We start from the raw sequence: 20727 nt of genomic DNA on the forward strand, positions 1-20727 counted from the left end.
TTTATTGTTACATGTGTTAATGCTCAGATTGGTTGTTATTCTAAATGCTGACATCAATATTGATCATGTGACCCTTAGATCTGGAAATAACATCACGTTATTTTGACTAAACAGACTTAGAGTTTAAGAAATTAATGACATCATGTAATTTCTGATCTAATATAAGGAGTTGAACATATCTTGACATCAGACGATTATTGTCCATGTTACCAATAATGTTGTGTAAATAAATAGAGCAGAATGTAGTCCCAGTCTATAGGTCTGTGATTCACTTCCTCCCACAGGTAACATCTAATTGAAGCCTAGAGACTATAGTCTAGTATTTGATGTTTTCTGTACGTTAGCGTTAGCGATGCCCTGTGCGATCCCAACAATAATAAGTCCATCCATCTTGCTGCTGGAAGCTATTGTGCTGTTTTACTTATTGTGAGGGTGAAATACACAGCAGGCCAATAATCCCTGCCTCAGCACTTTATGTGCATTTATTCTAAAAAAACAAACTCCAGTTTTTTGTTTTTCTCACCCTCAGCTGAAGTTCAGTTATTCCACTGTTACAGTGTTTGCAGAAAACTTCCCTTCCACTCTGTAAACGTCTGTGTATTAATAACGAGGTTAAAATGTTTTCATGTCATTTCTTCCAATATTTAAAATGTAAAAGATCAATTTTCCCACATTCACAGTGTCACTTGATCAATAACCTACAGAATCTACACGTCCTGTAACTGGCTCAGATCAATAAACCATTTTTACATTCCATTCATGTTGATTTTATACATTAATTACACTATATTTCTTCTTCTTTTGAATCAATACTTGTTACAGTATCAGTTGATAACATGTGTCTGCTTTGAATTGTCTTTGATTAATAAAATATTTTTTAATATGTTGACAATAGAGTGCAGTGACTGTGCTAGTTGTTTAAACCTGAGATTAATCAATCATCTAATAACTGACTGTACATGGACACAGAAATGAACAGTGAAGAACAGTCATGTGGAACCTATGATAGGAATTGAATAATATCCACTGTTATCTAGGAAGTTTATTAGTATTATTTGAGCTATAGTATATAGTCATCTTAAAGATGTAAATCCTTGTTTTAATCAGAAATAAAATGAGTTAAAAGTGACACAAATAGTGGAAAAGGTGGTGAAATGGGATTTTAGATTAGAGTGGGCAAAAAAAAGTGTTAATAATGACTTAAAAGTGTCAGAGTAGGAACTGGCAAATAATGGACGTAACAAATTGTGAATGTGGTACCGTTAAATTGTCAAAAATAAGCATGAAATATGGTGAAAAGAGGTTAAAAGTGACAATAATGGGTCAATATATGCAACATTAGGTGGAAAAGTGGTGGAAAGGGTTTAGAAGTGCTGAACATGTCTTGAAAGTGGGAAAAATGTGCAGAAAAAACATTGAAATTTGATGGAGAAGCGTCAGAAATGGGAACAATTTAGCCAAAATCCATAAAAAGAAGCAAAAATATGGCAATAAAAAGTGACGAAAATAGGTTAAAATATGGCAAGTTTGGTGTAGTTGAAGAAAAAGGGTAAAAATAAGAAAAAATTGGCTCAAACTGTTAAAAAAAAATAATAAATTCTTAGTTTCATGAAGGCTAAATATCCAACCTGTCTCTTTTTAGCTAACAGCAGCTTGTTTTCAAAGTTCCACAACCATCTACTCAGACTATATTTACTGTACATACAGTATATTTACTGTATGTACTTCATTTATTGCAAAAACTCCAAGTTTATAGGGATTTTCCTCCTACTTGGTAATTGCGATGCTTTTCTTAACTGGGTGGAAAGTTTCTGGATTGATTTGTTTGTTTATTTATCTGAATAATATCCACTGTTATCCAGGAAGTTTATTATTATTATTTGCACCATAGTATATAGTCATTTTAAAGATTAAAATCCTTGTTTTATTCAAAAATAAAATGATTTAAAAGTGACAAAAATGGTGGAAAAGGTGGTGAAATGGGAATTTAAAAAGAAATTGGTTAAAAGTTGCAAATTAGAGCGACCAAAAACAGACAGAGAAAGTGGTTAAAACAAGTCTCAATATCAGCTTAAAGCTGCAGTATGTACGTTTTTTTTTTTTTTTGGGGGGGGGTTGTGTCATTTGGTGAAAAATCCATAACTATCGTTGAGCATATTGTAATTCAAAGTGTTCCGAGTGGACAGTGAATCTCTATAAATGAGCTTTAGAAATACAGGAGCGTGACGCTGGATGTCAGCCAATCAGAGATCTTTCTACAAACAGAGCGATCGATGAGCTGTTTTGGGCGTTACGGTTGGCTGCTCGTCAACAAACGTGTTCACGATCTGAAAGTAGTGACAATAGCAGATGTTCCAGCAGAGGTCTCCAAGAAGAGAAGCAACAGAATAAAGGCACCTGACAGAAAGTAGTGCATAGACACAGAATAAAATGTCTGGTGTATTTTCAAAATAAAATAATTCGTCTTTCAGGTGGATTGTAATTCCATTCATTGAGAGGAAAACACCGACTTTCCGGGATTTCCAGCGGGCCCATTTCGGACTCCATCCAAAAACCAAGAACATATTCGGACTCAGGGGAATAAACATGTCGGGAGATCAAAGTAAATTTCCTGGAAAAGTTATCTGAACAAATCTAACTTTAACAAGTTATTATTTTTGTTGTAGTTTCAGTAAAATAATTTTAGTCTGAGGACAACTTGTTTCATTTTCCCTTTGGTCCCTAATGACACGTCATTAAAACCAAGTGAACAGAGCCTCATAAAGACGTCTCTTTAATGAGGCACTTTTTGATCCTTCATACAACCAACATGCGGACACAAAAAAACCCACACACACACACACACACACACACACAGAGCAAAGTGAAAATAAAACACATTTCTACTGATAGAAGAACAGCAACAGAATGACTTTGGTATAGATTGCTTTTCCTACATTGTGTTGAACGTCCAGCTTTCAGTCAAATCTCTTTTAAATCTGTGAAGCTCTTGTATCTGATGTGAGGGAATAGGCCTCAATCTTCTTTTTCTTAAGTGGACATTGACTTTTTCAAGCTCACAACTCCACCGACAAGTTGAAAATAACATTCTTTTGCTTTCCGTGTATTGAGCTGTTTGTGTTTTCTCGCTTTCAAACGTCACAATCAACAAGAAAGAAACAACTTTGACACTTCAAACATGGTTTTTGTCAGATAAAGAGTTAAACGGAGTTAAAGCCTCGTTGATCAATAAATACAAGATCATTTGATAGAAAATAATGTGTAAAAAGGCTGAAAGTTTGTTCTGATCTCCACTGTAAACACTATGTTGACATTGTTGGAAAAGTGGCATTGTGGGATGTGGAGTCCGGTCAACCAGGGGTTCTAAATCTTAGGGTCAGGACCCCATTTGGGCTTGTGAGACACTGGGAGGGGGTCGCCAGATGCTTTGAACCCATTTTTGCTTATTTTTACCCTTTTCTGCAACTACACCAAACTCACCATGTCTTGACCAAATTTCATCACGTTTTCCTGCCATTGTTTTGCTCCTTTCATGCATTTTTGCTACATTACTCCCATTCCAATGCCTTTTCTGCATATTTTTTCCACTTTCAAGACATTTTCAGCACTTATAAACACTTTCCACCACTTTTCCACCTAATGTTGCATATGTTGACCCATTATTGTCACTTTTAACCTCTTTTCACCATATTTCATGCTTATTTTTGCCCATTTAACCATGTTCACAGTTTGTTATGTCAATTGTTTTCCAGTTTAAACTAACTTCTGCCACTTTTAAGCAGTTATTGACAATTTGAACCCTTTTTGCCATCTTGTCTATCAGTTTTTGGAACTTTTAACCAATTTCTGTGGTTTTTAAAATCCCATTTCACCACCTTTTCCACCATTTTTGGTTACTTTCAACCTATTTAATTTATAATTTAAACAAGGTTTTATATCTTTAAGATAACTATATTAGAGCACAAATAATAAACTTCCTGAATAACAGTGGATATTATTTAGGTAAATAAACACAAATGTGGCTATCACAGAAACTAAGTCGCACATGTTGATCTATTGTCAATTACAATGTCTTTTCACCTTATTTCATGCTTATTTTTGACACTTTAACCACCTCATGATTTGTAATGCCTATTATGCCAGTTCTGCCACGTTTAAGTCAATATTGACACTTTTAGTTTTATACCTTTTTATCACTTTTTCTGTCATATTTTGGCCATTCTAATTTGTAACTTTTAATCAATTTCCCCTTTATAAATAAATGCACAGATGAATCCAGTAGAAACCATAGGAGGCTTTTTCTCTTTATTACATAACGTCCTCACTGTACGTCAGCCTCTGGCTTCCTCTGATTACCTGCAACAAAAGGCTCTTTGTGATGTAATGAATCATGATTAACGTGCACAAAGCTGTGCTGCCAAAAAACTGTGATTGATTGTGGTCTGAGGGCCACAGTATCAATATTCATGTCAGCATTTAAGATAATGACTAATGTGAGCATTAACATGGTCATATTTTCTGTAATATGTGGTTTTATTTACATTTGCTATTTTGTAGTAATTGTGTTTTTGTGCAATTTTGTAAATTTTTAGTTATTTTTGTGTGTATTTCTAGTCAACTTTTGGTTAATTTTGTGAATTTCTATTGTTATTTTATATATTTTTGTCATGCTTTTGTGTATTTTTTTTTTTTTTTAGAAATTTGTTGGTTAAATTTGTGTATCTATGTTTCTGTTATTTTTGTGTGTATTTTTAGTCGTCTTGTGCAACATTTGGTTAACATTTGCGTTTATGTTCTCATTTGAGATATTGTTGTTGATTTCTATTTGCTTTTGGATATATCTGTAATTTTTTGTGTTTTTTTAACCATTTTGTTAAATTTTGTGTTAATCTTTTTGGTATTTTGTGTATTTTTAAATGTGTTGTCTAGTTTTTGGTTAATTTTGTGTGTTTCTGTTGTCATTTTATAATTTTTTTTCGTTATTTACTGTATTTTTATTGCATTTTTGAGTATTTTCCTGTAATTTTGTGTGCTTTGAGTCATTTTGTGTAATTTTGTTTGTATTTTTAGACGTCTTGTCTGTTTTTTGGTTACATTTCTGTTGTCCTTTTGTACATATTTTTGTTTGTTTGCCCCACCTACAGGTTTCTCCATTCTATTTATGAGATTTATCGTTTGATGAGAAACAAATTGAATATCTGATTTATTATTTAACATTGAAACACTTTATTCAGAGCAGTTTTTTTGTAATCATGACATTATGTTCCTGTTTTTGGCTTCATCAGCAGCTGAGACTGAGGACAAAGAGCGCTGATGGATCTGTTGAGCAAACATTGGTCAGATTAGGGTGTGTGAGATGTTTCTACCTCCTAATAAAGATGCTGTTGCACTGTGCACTGTGTGTGTTCACTGATGTTTCCATGATGGACACTGAGAGTGGAACCTGGGCTGCTCTGTTGATGCTCCTTATCTTGATTCCACTGAGCTGTGAAAATGAAATCTCTCCAGCTCGCTGTCAGAAGTCCCAGAAAGCTTTTAGGGATTCTTGTTTTGAGTTTCCAGCTCTTCAGCTCTCGTTTTTCAGAGCACAAACGTGGTGTGAGGAACGTAGAGGACATCTGGTCTTCATCACTGATGAAGACACTCAGTCGTTCCTTCAGAGACACTTGGACCCTGGGACGGACGTGTGGATCGGACTCATTTCATCCATTGACTCGTCTAATAAAGGTAATAGAGCAAGGGTCTGTTCTTTTATTTTGAAAAATTAATAATCTGTCATATACAGTGAAATTAAAAAAATAATTAATTTAATAGCATTGACAGATTCTTTAGTGACGTTTATTTATGATTTATTTGTCTTTCTATTACTAGGGTTACGTCACAAGTACTTAACAGATTTTAACCAAATTTTCACAAAAACACAGACTTTAGGCCATTTAAGATTCCTTTAGATTTTGATCCAGATCAATATTTTGATTCTGGATCAGTATAAAAAACTGAAAAATTACTATCTCTCATAATTGGCGAAAATTTGAAAAATGTATATCTCAGTTCAGAATTGACCGATCTTTATGAAATTTGACGCAATCATGTTGCGTTCGTTTCTTAATTATCCCACCAAAACACTTCCAGATTAGAGTCAAATTGTGCCATTTATTGCGATTTTACAAATAAAAAAATGGGGTATCGATACATTTTGGATGACATTAACTTGTCCTTCGGGTGGGAGTTAAGTTTAATGACATGTTGATGCTCGTTAGGTGGCCATGGTTGGTTGGATGGTTCTCCTGTTGGATTCTCAAAGTGGATGGATGATGATGATCTCGCGCTGAATGCAACATGTGGACGAATCCTGGGACGCTCAGAGTATCAGTGGGGGGCCACGAGTGACTGCACACAGACACTGCCTTTCATCTGTCAGTTTGGTGAGTCATCAAAGCGTCTCTGGCCACGCCCACGTCCATCTGAGTTGAATTGATCTTTTCGTTAATGTTTCTATTGCCTTTGTTTCCTCTTTCAGAGTCTGGCAGAGCCATTGTTTGTGCCGACTATAACGCCACTTTGCAATGTGATCCAGGTCGTGTGGTAATGATAGGGAGCAGCTTTTATGGTCGTAATAGCCTTTATTACTGTCGCTCCGCTGTCCCTCCCCCAGTGACCCTAACCCCACCCTGCAGCAGCTGGGTGGACGTAACACAAGCTACTGCAGGTAAAATCATTGTGATTCCTTTACAAATGAACACATGCACACTCGTAACTGATCTGTTGACACAACGACTTTAGCAAACGCTCTTAGATTTAATGTGTTTGCCTTGGGTATTAAACTTAACAAGCACTTTAGTCGCACTAAAAGGTTCTCATAAAACATTAAAATAATTGCCACTAACAAAGGCTACAAAAAAGAGACTTTAAACCTTTGAGAGGGCGGCCATCATAACATAATAAACTGTTCAAAACCGAGCGGAAAAATGTATTCATCAGGTCCAAGCATGAGCAACCCTTACAGTACACGCATGGAAATATAGAAACAAAGAAACACAATTAAACCAAAAATACACAAACTTACTGCACAAAGGCACAAGATTAATACAAAAATACACTAACAACACACAAGACGACTACAGAAATACACAAAAACTGGAAAAAAATGGCAATAATAACCATACAAAATTAAAGAAAGATACACAAAAGGATACACAAAACCACTAAAATTACTCTAAGTACAAATGACGAAAAAAAAATGAAAAACACTCAAAAAAGATTATATAAAACTACTCCAAACAGCTGGCTGGCCTGGGAGCGTCTCGGGGTCCCCCTGGAAGAGCTGGAGGAAGTTGCCGGGGAGAGGGAAATCTGGGCCTCCCTACTGAGGATGCTGCCCCCGCGACCCGGAAACGGCTAAGCGGGAGAAGATGGATGGATGGATACTCCAAACACACAACTACAGAAATATACAAGTGGACAACAGAAATACACTAAAAACACATGGAACTATTACAAAAATGACAAGAAAACACATGAAAAAATTGAAGAAAAATATTGCTTAAAAAACACACAAATACAAAAATACACAATACAAAGACAGAAATACACACATTAAATCCAAACATGCAAAAATATACAAGATGACCACAAAAATAGAAAAAATAATGGTCCAGCGTTGCCTCAATGTTGTAATCCATCTTTTCTATCAATCCTTGGCAGTTCAGGTCAAAAACATCAAAACTGACCAAATAATCAATGTTTGTTGTGGGTTTTTCAGCTCTGTGTAACGGCCGACCATCCTGCCAGATCAATGACATTTGGAGCTTCTTTGGTGAACAGTGTTCAGAGCTCAGCAGCTACATGTCCGTGGACTACCAGTGTGAAGAAGGTAGGAAACACAAGATGGAATACAGACTTAATAAACGGTCCTTAACCAAATCAAAAACACTCAGATATGTGGCGTCGAATGTAAAAACGCAGTCACTGTTTCATAGCCGACATGTTTTGAACATTTAGCTCATTTTTAATTTAATTTCCTAAATAAATTCATGTAAAACAGCATGTTCTATATCATCATGTGTACACATGAAAAATAAATCTAAATGTAAATGTTCAATATAAACCTAAATGTTAAATTTAAATCTAAATGCTAAATTTAAATTTAAATGCTTAATTGGTCGCCAAGTGTAAAGCTAAATCTTTAGAAATTATGCAAAATTGGCAGGTTCTCATGTGGGTTCTCAACCTTGGGGTCAGGATCCCATTTGGGGTCGCGAGACACTGGTAGCGGGTTACCAGATGCCTTAAAAAAATTAAGAATGTATTTTTGAAATTTGAGCCCATTTTTCTTTTTCTTTTTCTGCAACTACACCAAACTTTCCATGTTTTTACTTTTTCATTAAACGTTTGCTACATTACTCCCATTTCTGCCACATCTCTATCACATTTTCAATGCATTTTCTGCACTATCATCCCTTTCCATCACTTTTCTCACATAATGTCACATATGTTGACCCATTATTGTCACTTTTAACCTTTTTTTTTACCATATTTCATGCTCATTTTTGTCAATTTAACCACATTCATGATTTATCATGCCCATTATGCCACTATTAAGCCAAAATTGACACTTTGAACCCTTTTTACCACCCTTTCCTGTCCGCTTGTCACTTTTAACCCATTTTATTTCTGATTAAAACAAGGATTTACATCTCTAAGTTGTAGATGCTATCGCCCAAATAATAATGAACTTCCTGGATAACAGTGGATATTATTCAGATGAATAAATAAATGTGGTTATCACAGATTCATAGAACAATGGACCATCATTTTACTGACTTTATGGATGGACCCTAAAAATCTCTCCCCTTTATTCCCCTTATAGATGGTCCTGTCTACACATGACTGTTCTTCAATGTTCATGTCTGTGTTCAACCACCTTCAGCTACAGTGGGGGTCCCCGCTCTCTGGGACCTTTATTTTGAAGGGTTGTGGCCTGAACAGGTTGAGAACCACTGGTTTAACTAAAGAAGAGGAAGTAGCTACTGCGTGTTTGTTGTTGTTTGAAACCTGAAAATGTGTGTAAAAATGACCATCTGAATTTACTGGTTGGTAAAATATCAACACGTCCAAGGTCACAGACACACAATTATGGCTGCAATTTTTTCCACGACCTCATTCTGTCACAATATGTGACATGTGTCAGAGCGTCACAGATAAATGAGCTCCATCAGCTGCTGAAATGATGAGCGTGTCTCATATTTTGTGCGTTTCCTCTCCTCACCCTCAGGTCTCTCGCTGTCCCTGAACGCCACATCAGTTGATGTCCTCAAACACATCTCTGTCAGAATCAAACTACATCCCAGCTTGTCTGAGGGAAACTTTGGCTGTGAACTGGACACTGGAGACGGTCGAGTTTATCATTTTAACATCAACGAAGGGTCAGTGGAAGAAGCACAAATTCCTTTTTTTGGACGTCAAAGCCTGATAAATGTTAGATATTCTAACGTGTGATGAAACGTCCCAGCTTTGAAGCCATGTACTATTGATTTATTTTCATTTTATGAATTGCTCATACACCTCCTGACTCGCACAATTTAGCACGAAAGGCAGGAATTGGTAAACCTTCATCATTATGGGACAAAAAACGATTACAGGTCTTGTGGAACGTTCCCTGCACATGGACGCTCCATTAATCCATAACACGGTGTTGAAAGTGCTGTTTGAAAGCAGAACACATGGTGTAGCACAGACATGGGCAACTGGTGACCCCGGGGGCCACATATGGTCTAATTATATTTTTAAGTAAATGTACAAAATGACAGAAAAATACACAAAACAAAAGCAAGAATACATTAAAAAAAACACACAAAGAATTACAAGATTGCAGAAAAATAAAGTAAAATACTCCAAAAACTCAGAAAAATACTCCAAAAACACACAAAACTACTATGAAAATGAACAAACTGACAGCAGTAAAAACAACAACAGAAACACACAAAATGACTTAAAAAATATACAAAATTACAGAAAATGACAACTAAAGTATGCAAAAAGACAAGAAAAACACCAAAAAGGACTCTTAAAAAACACAAAATGCCATCATGAATGCACAATATGACACAAAAAAACATACATTTTACTGGGAAAATACACAAAAGGACTACAGAAATGCACAATATGACACAAAAAAAAACATACATTTTACTGGAAAAATACACAAAAGGACTACAGAAATGCACAAATGCCTCATAAAAAGCAAGAGAACAACAACTATAGACAGAATGACAGGAAAACACACAAATGCTTAAGCTCAGATTGGTCATTGTGACCCTTCCATCAAACTACCACATTTCTGTGCCCCCCTTTTATCCTAAAACATGTTTAATATCCGTTTATAATGTGAACGTCGCCACTTTGAAATTTTCAGCCGATCAGGATTCACATATCATGGTAACATCACGTCAGACTAGCCCAAAAACACACAAAATTACAGATAAACAGATAAATGGACTCCAAAAATACACAGAATTACTTCAGAAACACACTAGATGGCTCCAAAATAACAGAAAGATAAACAAAACAACAACAAAAAATGCACAAAAACAACTCAAATCACACAAAACAACAACCAAAGTACACAGAGTGACAGAAAAAGAAAAGAAACACACAAAATTACAGATAAATGGACACCAAAAATACACAGAATTACTTCAGAAATACACAAAACAACAACCACAGTATTCAGCATGACAAACAAAAAATATACAAAACGAAGATAACTCCAAAAACATACAAAACAAACTCTTTGATCTTTCCTGTGTTAATGTTCCGAAATAAATAGAAAATAAAACAAACACTTTTTCAACATTTCCATCCCAATGTCTTCTTGGTTGAAATATTAATGTGTTTATGTTGAATGTATCGACTGAATTTCATTTCAAACAAACATATTTCCAGCAGGAATGAGCCTTTTTCCCACTTTGAGGATGTTTTTAGGTAATAATATTCCCACTCCAGTGGGTTTCAGATCAACCTTTCAGTAATAACTGTTTGTGTTTTAAAGGTTAAATTACTGTTTCACAGAGCTAAGTGCTAACCTTTGCCATGGACCAGTGGGTCGTATACTGGACCATTTATATACCAGTACCTACTGGTCTGTAATTTATTCCACTGAGGCAGCAGTAATGAGTTGATGTGAACTGGGATAAATGCTCTAGAGGTAGATTATTACTTGGCTTGGATTTTCTTATTTGACTTCAAACGTAACATTTCCAGCCTCTTATATTCTATATATGGTATATCTACATAAATAAAAGTCACATTAGAACATATTTTACTGTGAAAAATGTTCCGATCCATATCACGTCATTTCAGATTGAATATTTCTGCCTGTTTATGGTGAGAAATTGCTTCTAAATATGTGATATTGTCCTAAAACAGAGGTGGGCAACTGTTAGCACAGTGGGGGCCACAAAAATGTGATTGTTTGATCTGACGGCCACACAATCAACCCCCGTGTTGTCATTTAGAATAATGACCAAGAACAAAGGTTTTTCTGTATTTTGCTGCTCATATGTTTTTTTTTTTTTTTTTTTTTGTTTTTTTTGTATATTTTTCTCTATTTATAAGTAAGAGTCATTTTGTGTATTTTTGTTGTCGTTTTCATGTGTTGTTTTTGTCATTTTGTTTTATCTTTAACTCATTTTATATGTTTTTGGAACATTTTCTGTTGTATTTTTTGTCCGTCTGTTTATTTCTCGCTCATTTTATGTGTTTTGGGAGTTTTTGTGCACTTTTTGTTGTCTTTTGAGTCATTTCCTTGTTTTTTGTCATTATTTTGTGCCTTTACTTTGAAGACCAAACAAAATTAGACCCGAGGGCCGCATGTGGCCCTCAGGCCACTGGTTAATGCCCTAAAACATGCATGTGAGGATATATTCCCGCATACATTGCAATTTCTGTTTACATTTGTTTAAATAATTTAAAATGTAGACGCTGAGTTGCATCCAGCAGAAGTTTGTGCGACTTAAAAACAGTAAACACTTCGTTTTTTGACATTTCTTCTATACAACGCTCTAAAATCCAATAAGTCTTAACCTATTTTCCCAGCAGAACACTTTGTTCCCTGCTTTACTGGGTGTTCCTCGAGTGTGTCTAAAAGTAAAATGAAAGTGCTGTTCTTTTGGAGCCGTGTTACTCAAAGCGAGTATTTGTCAGCAAGCAAAACACACAAAGTAATAATTTAGTTCCTCCACGAGTCACAAATCTACCGTTGCTCGCCGTATGCTAAATGTGAAAAAAAAAAAACCTCTTTCTTCCTGTGAGTTTGACTTGTAACTGTATAATGCTGCAAAGAAAGAAAGAAAGCCAGTCAATAGAAATGCTTTTACCCAGTCGTGAAAAATCCATTAAAAGAGTAAAATAGGCCCAAAGACGAGGCTTCACTAGTGCAGAAGGACCACCACTGTTTGGACCCCCAGAAGAAGTTACAATCATTACTGGGGTTTATTTCACTGCAGGAAATGATGAAAAGACAGCAAAGGAAACACAAGTTTATTAAATATATGACAGGTTTAAAGGCCACAACAAACTAAAGATTTTCTTCTGTAGATGAGCAAAATCACTCACTAAAAGTGAGTGATTTTTTTTTTTTTTTTTTTTAATTTTCGATTGAAATTCAAGACCTTTAAAAAAAAAAATGGATTGATTTTTCTATTTTTATAACATAAATTTAAATGTTATAATAGCAAACAAACAACAAACACCCATTTTTTTCATACTGTGCAACCGGAAATTGCCATTTTCAAAGTAAGAGCATGTTTTAGGACAAAACTGTGTAACAAAAGTTGATCAAACTTCTCGACCCTGATGAAGAAATGAGACTTGAATTAATTTTTTTACAAATAGAAAATGGTGCATTTTTAAATGAAATTCAAATAACTACTAACTTTTTGGTTTTTCAATATACCATTCTGAATAAAATACAATAACCAAAACCACAACAGAACCATGAAAAATGAAAACTCTGGAACTCAATCTTCCTCGACATTAGATTGTTCAGTTCCTGGTGGGGGGGCTGTGGCCTTCGCTTGGGGGCGGGCATTGCTGCGCTGGGTGGGTGGCTCGGGGGTTGGCTCGTCTGGGGGCCTGGGGTGGTAGGGTTCGTGGCTTCGGGACGGGGGGGTCCAGGATGGGGGTGGCTGCTCTTGGGGGCGGCACTTGCGTCCTGGGTTGTTGGGTGGGGGGGTGGTGCAGTTGGGTTGCTCCGCCGGCCGGTCTGGGCACCTTGGCCTGGTTCCCTGGGGCGCACCTTCGCTGAGCAGTGGGTCTCTGGGGGGTGTGGAGGGGTGTTGCTGGGGGCTCCCTTTGCGGGGTCTCTCCGGGCGGTGCCGGCCTGGTGGTGCGTAGGGGTGCCCCTTCCCTGCCGGTGGGGCTTGGCGCTTGTCTCGTTTCCTGGTTGCCTTGGGGGCGTGCCTCGCGGCGTGTGGGTCCGGGGTGGCTTGCCGCGCCGGTGTGGGGGGTGGGCGCGCTGGGGGGTGCCGGCGCCTGCGCCGGGGTTGGGGCGGGGTTGCTTGGCGCTCCGGGGTGGTGCTCTTTGCAGGGGGACGGCTCTAGCTGTTCCGGGGGTTGAGGTCGGTATCGGCCACTTGGTAGGTTTGTCCTGCTATCTGCGGGCTGGCGGGTGGGTGGGTTCTGCGCCTTTGGCTGGGGGCTGCTGCTCCGCATCGGTTGTGTGCCATTGGGGTCCCTCTCTCCTGTGGTGGCGCCCGCCGGTCGCTCTTGCGCCGGGGGGGGGGCATTGGCCCGTGGCTTGCGCTGTCCGGTGGGGGGCGGGACCTGGGCAGCTGTCTGTGTGCCGTCTGGGGCTGCGCGGTCTTGCTGGGTTGTGGCGTGTTCATAGGCTGGGGGGTGGGGGGGGTGCCCCCCACGGAGTTCTGGCCCGGGGGCTCGCCCTTGGGGGTTCCCTGTCCTGCGGTGGTGCCCTTTGGGTCCGGCGGGTCTGGCCGGCTGGCTGGGCCGGTCCTGGCGGGGGTCTTCCGGGGCGGGTGGTACTGGCCGCGCCCTGCCATACCTCCGGGTGGCCCCGGCTTGGGCGGCGCCCTGTGAGCCGGGCTCTGCGGTGTGGCTGGTGTGGCATTACGTTTAATCTGATTGGGCGGCTATGATGTGATGCATTTGATTGTTGTCTGGACATTTGATTTTGTGTAGTTTCATACTGTCCGTTGATCATTTTAAAACAAAAATATTAATTTACTCAGTGATGGTTGGGGGTAGAAAAGTAACAAATTACTTCTTTTAAAACTTACCTAAAAGTACAAGTCCTCATAAAAGCAACTCAATTACAGTAACATGAGTACTTATAATCCATTACTTTCACCTCTGGTGTTGTGTGTGTTTTGTTGTGCACAGCAACAACGCTCTTTCACTATTTTTGTCACACACTTCACCAATGTTTTTGTTTTTCGTCACTTGTAAAAATAATGAATGCTCGTCATCCATGACGTTTAAAGCAGGTAAACATGCTTTTCTCTCCTCTCCTCACACCTGCTTTTGTCTCATATTCCTGCAGGTCGGAGAAAAACATAACGCACCGATACACTCATCAAAGCACATTTACCATGACGGCTAATTGCACTCACGCTGAAGTGAGCATTAGCGCCCAGGAAGTCATCGCCGTAGAAGAGCCTGTCACTGAGGTCGAAGTCATCATGTGTTATGCAGGAAACCAGTCGTTCACTGCAAACAACTGCACAGCCCTACACGGAGCCCAGCTGCTTCTTCAAATGGAACTGAAATCAGGTAGCTGTCAAAATGATGCTAACGCATACACTGTGTTTTTCCAATTCCAATTTCCTTCTTGGCTATGTGATGTTTTTCCTTTATCCAAAAATGTTCTTCAATCTTTCACTTTTTTTTTCCCCGCGACAGGTTTAAATGTTTCCTGCAGGATTCTAAAAGGAAACATATCGTTATCATCCCTGTATGTCTTCAATGAAAATGTTCCCCAGAATATGACAGTGTCAGAAGAAAAGGTGAAGCAGCTTGGACCTGGATGTCACAACCTCACTCTCTCTGCCTCAAACCATATCACAAGTTCACGAGTGTCCAGGGATTTTCAGGTAACTCAGCAAAGTTTATAGTAGTGTTGTGCTCGAGACCCGAGGCCAGAATAGATCGAGACAAAACCAAGACTTTTGGGAGTTGAGACCAAGACCCAGGCAAGACCAAGACTTTTGGGAGTTGAGCCCAAGACAAGACCAAGATTTTTGGGAGTTGAGCCCAAGACAAGACCAAGACTTCTGGGAGTTGAGACCAAGACAAGACCAAAACTTCTGGGAGTTGAGACCAAGACCAAGACAAGACCAAGACTTCTGGAAGTTGAGACCAAGACCAAGACTTTTGGGAGTTGAGACCAAGACAAGACCAAGACTTCTGGGAGTTGTGACCAAGACCAAGACAAGACTAAGACTTCTGGGAGTTGAGACCAAGATAAGACAGAGAAAAGCCGAGACCAAGACAAGGCCGAGACCAGAATGTATCGAGACCAAAACTTTGGGGAGTTGAGACCAAGACCAAGACAAGACCAAGACTTCTGGGAGTTGAGACGAAGACCAAGACAAGACCAATAATTATGGGAGTTGAGAGCAAGACAAGACCAACACTTCTGGGAGTTGAGACCAAGACCAAGACAAGACCAAAACTTTTGGGAGTTGAGACCAAGACCAAGACTTCGGGAGTTGAGACCAAGATAAGACAGAGAAAAACTGAGACCAAGACAAGGCCGAGACCAGAATGTATCGAGACCAAGACTTTTGGGAGTTGAGACCAAGACAAGACCGAGGCCATAAAAATCAATTTTCAAAAACCATGACAAGGTTGAACAGTTAAATAACATCCTCTCTCTCTTGTTTTAGTTTCTATTAAATACATTTGACAGACAAAAAAAAAGGTTTCAAAGCAGAACATGTAAAATATCAACTCTTAACAAATTGTATTTTAAGGTTTCATTTATTCACACAACTTTTTCAGGGAAATTTACTTAAATCTCCTGACATGTTTTGACTGGTTTCTGACACTACAACATTATTGTCGGATCTTAAAAGCTGTGTTTCCATTATGCTTGGAAATGCGCAAAATCTAAAAATCTTGATTAAAAACTATTAATACAAACACCTGGTTATTGAAAAAAAAGTTTTTACGCTTTGAAGAGGGGGTTGTTCAGACGTTTGCATATTGAAATGTTTTGCAAAAGCTCATTGGAAACACTTTTTATGCAATTACGCCTCACAGGATGTGACGTACCTGGTCACATGACCACTTCTCTCTGAGAAAACATGGCACAGACAGAAGAGGAGTCATTTCTAAGTCTTTCATAAGTCTTGCAGGATGAGATTTCACGGGAGTTATGAGGCTCCAAAAAAATGTTCAGTGGAAACACTTCCAAAGCTCAATCATACTTTATCAAAACTTCAGAAACATTGCTTTTATTTTGTGAAAAACTGTAACAAAAACACAGCCACATTTGATTCTATATTAGACATTCCTTTGAATAGTGTATTATTTGTTTGTCCTGACATTTAAAGACCAGTTATGTCCCCTCCAGCTCAGTATACATTTATATCATGATATTATTATAAATGTTGAAACAAAGATTTTTCTTCAGCCAATGCAGCTGTCAATCAAACCTTTCCTTGCAAATATTGATGCATCCTCTGCCTGTTCATTGTAAATGAATACAGGTGTGTATTGTGGAGGAGATCGTCGGGCTCCAAGCCTCCATATTGACGGACAGAGATAGCTGTTCATCGTCTGTGAGTGTTTGGATTGGAAGAGGAGCTCCTGTGAAGCTAATCTTTCATCTGCTTGGAGACAACAGCTACTCGTATGAAACCAGAGACATGAAGACAACCAGAGGAGAGTTTAATTTCACACACCTACCTCAAGGTATTCACACTGTCTGTGCTTCTATATCTCATACCAGAAATGAAAGTTACAGATTCACGTAACTGTAATTGAGTTGCTTTTATGGGTACTTAAACTTTTTTGAGTATATTTCTAAATCTGTAATTTGACTTATATTTAAAGGCACGCTGTGTAACTTTTGACCACTAGGGGCGCTAGACCTGTAACTTTCACGTCAAGCGCCCCCTAGTGGCCACAAGCACTGTCGCAAAAATCAACAAACAGTCAGTGGGGCCGTCCTCCCTTGTCTTTTGATTGTGTATGCAGACAGTAGTTTATCTGTAACTTTGGGATAAGGATGGCTCTAAGGTCTGGGGAGGAGCAGCAGCCGCTGCCGCCGCCGGAGGCCCAGCGCTCAGCCCTCCTCGCCGCGTCAGTGGCACTCCCCCCCCACTCCCTTTCCACATTGCCGTCGTCGGCCCGCTTTGCTGGGGGTCGGCGCGGCGGACAGGGGGACCCCGACAGGCACAGCAGCTGAGGAGATCCGGGAGAAGGGCCTGGCACATGTCCAGAATCGCCACCGAGACCCGGCCCTGGACACCACCCCGTGCACGCTGGGTCGCCCGTCTGCTCTGTCCTAGGTGAAGGGGGGCGACGACGGCAGCGAGGCCAGGGAGTATGAAGGGAGCGCCACTGACACGGTGAGGTGGGCCGAGTACCGGGTCTCCAGCGGCTGGGAGAGGAGAGCGGCACGGCTGCTCTTTCAGCCGCGCCGCGAGCCCAGCCACGCTTCGCACCCCAGCCTGACCGACCCAGCCCTGAGAGCCAATCCTTATCCTGAAGTTTCAGATCTGACTTGCCGATTTCCCTTACTAAAGAATAAAGAATTTAACTGAACTACCACGGTGATTAGTGCACCATTAATCCAACATTAATGGTGCACTAATGGGTCACGTACTTTGGCAAATCGATAATGAAGAAAATGAATGGTGTTCGTTTTCCATTTTTTGTTTTCTGTACCGAAGCAAAAGAGCTTGAATTTGAAAAACAAGGCGTTTTCCGTTTTTTCATTTTGGTTTTGGAAACAAATATCAAAAAATTAGTGTTTTTTTTTGTTTTTGTTGCATAATGAAAAACAAATAAACGAATGATACACAGCTTTATCAGTACTCTTTATACCTCTGTCTAATACTGTGTAATGTTACTTACGATCTACTTTTACTGCAGGACTTGTACGTGTGAAAATCAAAGCATGGAATGACTTTTCCTCGGAGGAAGTGAGTGTTTCTGCTTCCTGTGGAAAGGACTCCAGGGTTAAAGTAAGTATTTTAATATTATTATGACAGAAGGATGCGTCACTTACACTGGCTGATAAAAATGTCCTATAAATGTCATGCTGTAGTTGTTTTTTCAGCATTGGTGTTCTTCCTTCACTCAAAGGCTCGTGTACTTTTGTTTGCGTACGTGTGTGTTTGATTTAAACAGCTCACAAACAGGACGATTACATGACATAGCGTTTCATTCACACGTCGCCTGTGCAGATGCCGGCTCTAGAAAAATGTCATTAAATCAGCAGTTGTCGAGTGTAATGTCATAATGTTCTGTGAGGGTCACTGTCATTACACACACGAATAGTGTGTACAAGCTTTCAGAGACATTAATCTCAGCTCTGTCCTAAGGGGACGAAATGTACAGATCTAGAGGAAAGACTGACACTTAAAATTAGTAAGGGGTGACTGACTTAAAACTGTATTTTCGTGACTTTTTGTTTCATTTATCGTTAAGTTGTATGTCCTCAACTTGATTTCAGGATCCAGGCAGTTATCGTCTTCTTCTCCTCCTCCACCAGAATTGGACTATTTCTAGCTAGATTAACACACAAAAAATTAATTATGTCATTTCTCCTTAAAAAATAATGTACTGTATACAGTGTTAGTGTTATAAGAACAAACTAATATATTGCGCATACCCTGAAGTGACGTGTGTATTACATGTATCCTGAAGTGCTCTTTGTATTGCACATACCCTAAAGTAATGAGTATATTGCACGTACCCTAAAGTGCTGTGTGTTAAATGTACCCTAAGGTAATGTACAGTTGAGCTGTTTTGCAGCCTCAGGCATAGGGAGCCTTGTTCAGGTCCATGGAATCATGAAAAAAAGAAAATAATGTTGAAATTTTAAGAGGATGATATGCAGAAATTTGCACGTAGTCTAGCCTTAGGTTGTATCTGGGTCTTCAAACAAGACATCGACCTAAAGCACACATCACAAGGATACCAAAACCAATATCCTGGAGTTGCCTGTACAGAACGCAGACCTTAATCCTCTTGAGAATCTATGCCGGGTGTTCAAAGTGAATGTCCTTGCTCAGGAACCACACAATTTAGACCAGATGGAAGAATTTGCAATGAAAGAATTGGCCAAAATCCTTCAAGAGACCTGTGCCAACCTACTGAAGAACTACTCTAAGAGGTTGTTATGTTGTGACTCAAAGTGTACACTATTGACTATTTATGGCCAGGGGGCTAATAATTTAACTAATTGTATCAATAAAATATCCTAAATAAACCTAGTGAACGGTGTCTTTGTTATTCTGGAAACAAATACACCACAAGCACTTGTTGTTAATGGCCATTTCCATGGAGAAATCAAGAGTTTTGTCTTATATCATGAGGGGGCTAATAATTTTGGCCTCAACTGTATATATATTGCACAGCCCCCCTCACAGAAGCTGACAGACTGTTCCACTGAACACAACCCTTGTAAGATAAAACATTCTGACCAAAAGTAGTATTTCTCCTCGTTATGGCTCTGGTGGTTCCAGATACAGCGGTCTGTATTTTATATAATTTTTTAGTGGTGATGGAGCTTCCCCATGCAATCTTTTATAGATTAAGTTTTCAATGCTCTATTGGCTTTTGGTTTGTTACAACTGTTAGAGACCAGCTTGTCATACAATAGCTTACCGGTACATGGGAGAAGATCACATGCGGCCCCTGGGGCCACCAGTTTTCCATGTCTTCCTGGTGTGAGTGTGCCCCAATTAACATTAAAGCATCTTCCAACAATAGCAATAGGTTGAAGTTTTTCAATGAACATCAAGACGGTGGCTTCCACTTTATTACACACACTAATAATACATTTAAAATCTATTATTCAGAGGGTTTCCGGATCTCAACTGAATATTACTGCCATTCCACCAGAGATAACTGGCACGGATCAAAGCATCACTCTTGCAATAAGCGATCCATCCCAACTTGACTTGATTGAGTATCGCTATGAGTGGCAATGCTGTAAGTACAACACTGTTCAGCTCATATGTGTTATTCAAGTAAAACTTTGCAACAAATATGTTGTGAAGTTACTGAGTTAATTCTACCATTCACCTCGGAGGTCCATGCATTTTGTTTGAAAATAGAGTGGCATACTTATTGTTGTAAGTTCTGCAGTCGCTGCAGTGTGCTAACGTCCTTTGTTGAATCACAGCACAGCCTTGTAAGTGCCAAGGACCATTCCATGGACTGACTCACGTCATTAGTGGAAACTGCCTGCCTGATCCTTTTGAGTTTGTTAAGTACAGCTTCAGAGTACTGGAGGCAGACAACCAACAGGAAAAGTCTAAGATGTCTATTTGCATCACTCTTTCTGCTATACTGGACACATCCTCTGCCAGGTAATGAATATAAACTCTCCCTCTTTCATTTTGGTCATTGTTTCATCATCATTTCCAGTAAAACATTTTTTTCTTTGTTATTTTCTTTCCTCAGCAGAATCACCTGCATTCAGGGCTGTGACCCCATTGTGTATAACACTGACGCAATATTTAAACTGGACTG

The 20727-nt window shown here is 39.1% G+C and overlaps 1 protein-coding gene across 1 annotated transcript; it reads left to right on the forward strand.

Annotated features, from left to right (window-relative positions):
- Nucleotides 1-5423: 5423 nt before the first annotated feature.
- LOC114455073 (polycystic kidney disease protein 1-like 2) lies at nt 5424-20725 on the forward strand (the record flags this gene model as incomplete). Its single annotated transcript, XM_028436083.1, has 12 exons — nt 5424-5727; nt 6261-6425; nt 6521-6709; nt 7763-7873; nt 9275-9425; nt 14558-14787; nt 14917-15107; nt 16728-16932; nt 18118-18209; nt 20052-20184; nt 20378-20564; nt 20659-20725. Coding segments are annotated over exons 1-12 (2025 nt in total), but the record flags the coding sequence as incomplete, so codon positions are not given.
- Between the last annotated feature and the right edge of the window lie 2 nt (nt 20726-20727).

The sequence above is a fragment of the Gouania willdenowi genome, chromosome 21 (genome assembly GCF_900634775.1).
Source record: "Gouania willdenowi chromosome 21, fGouWil2.1, whole genome shotgun sequence".
Taxonomy (NCBI): domain Eukaryota; kingdom Metazoa; phylum Chordata; class Actinopteri; order Blenniiformes; family Gobiesocidae; genus Gouania; species Gouania willdenowi.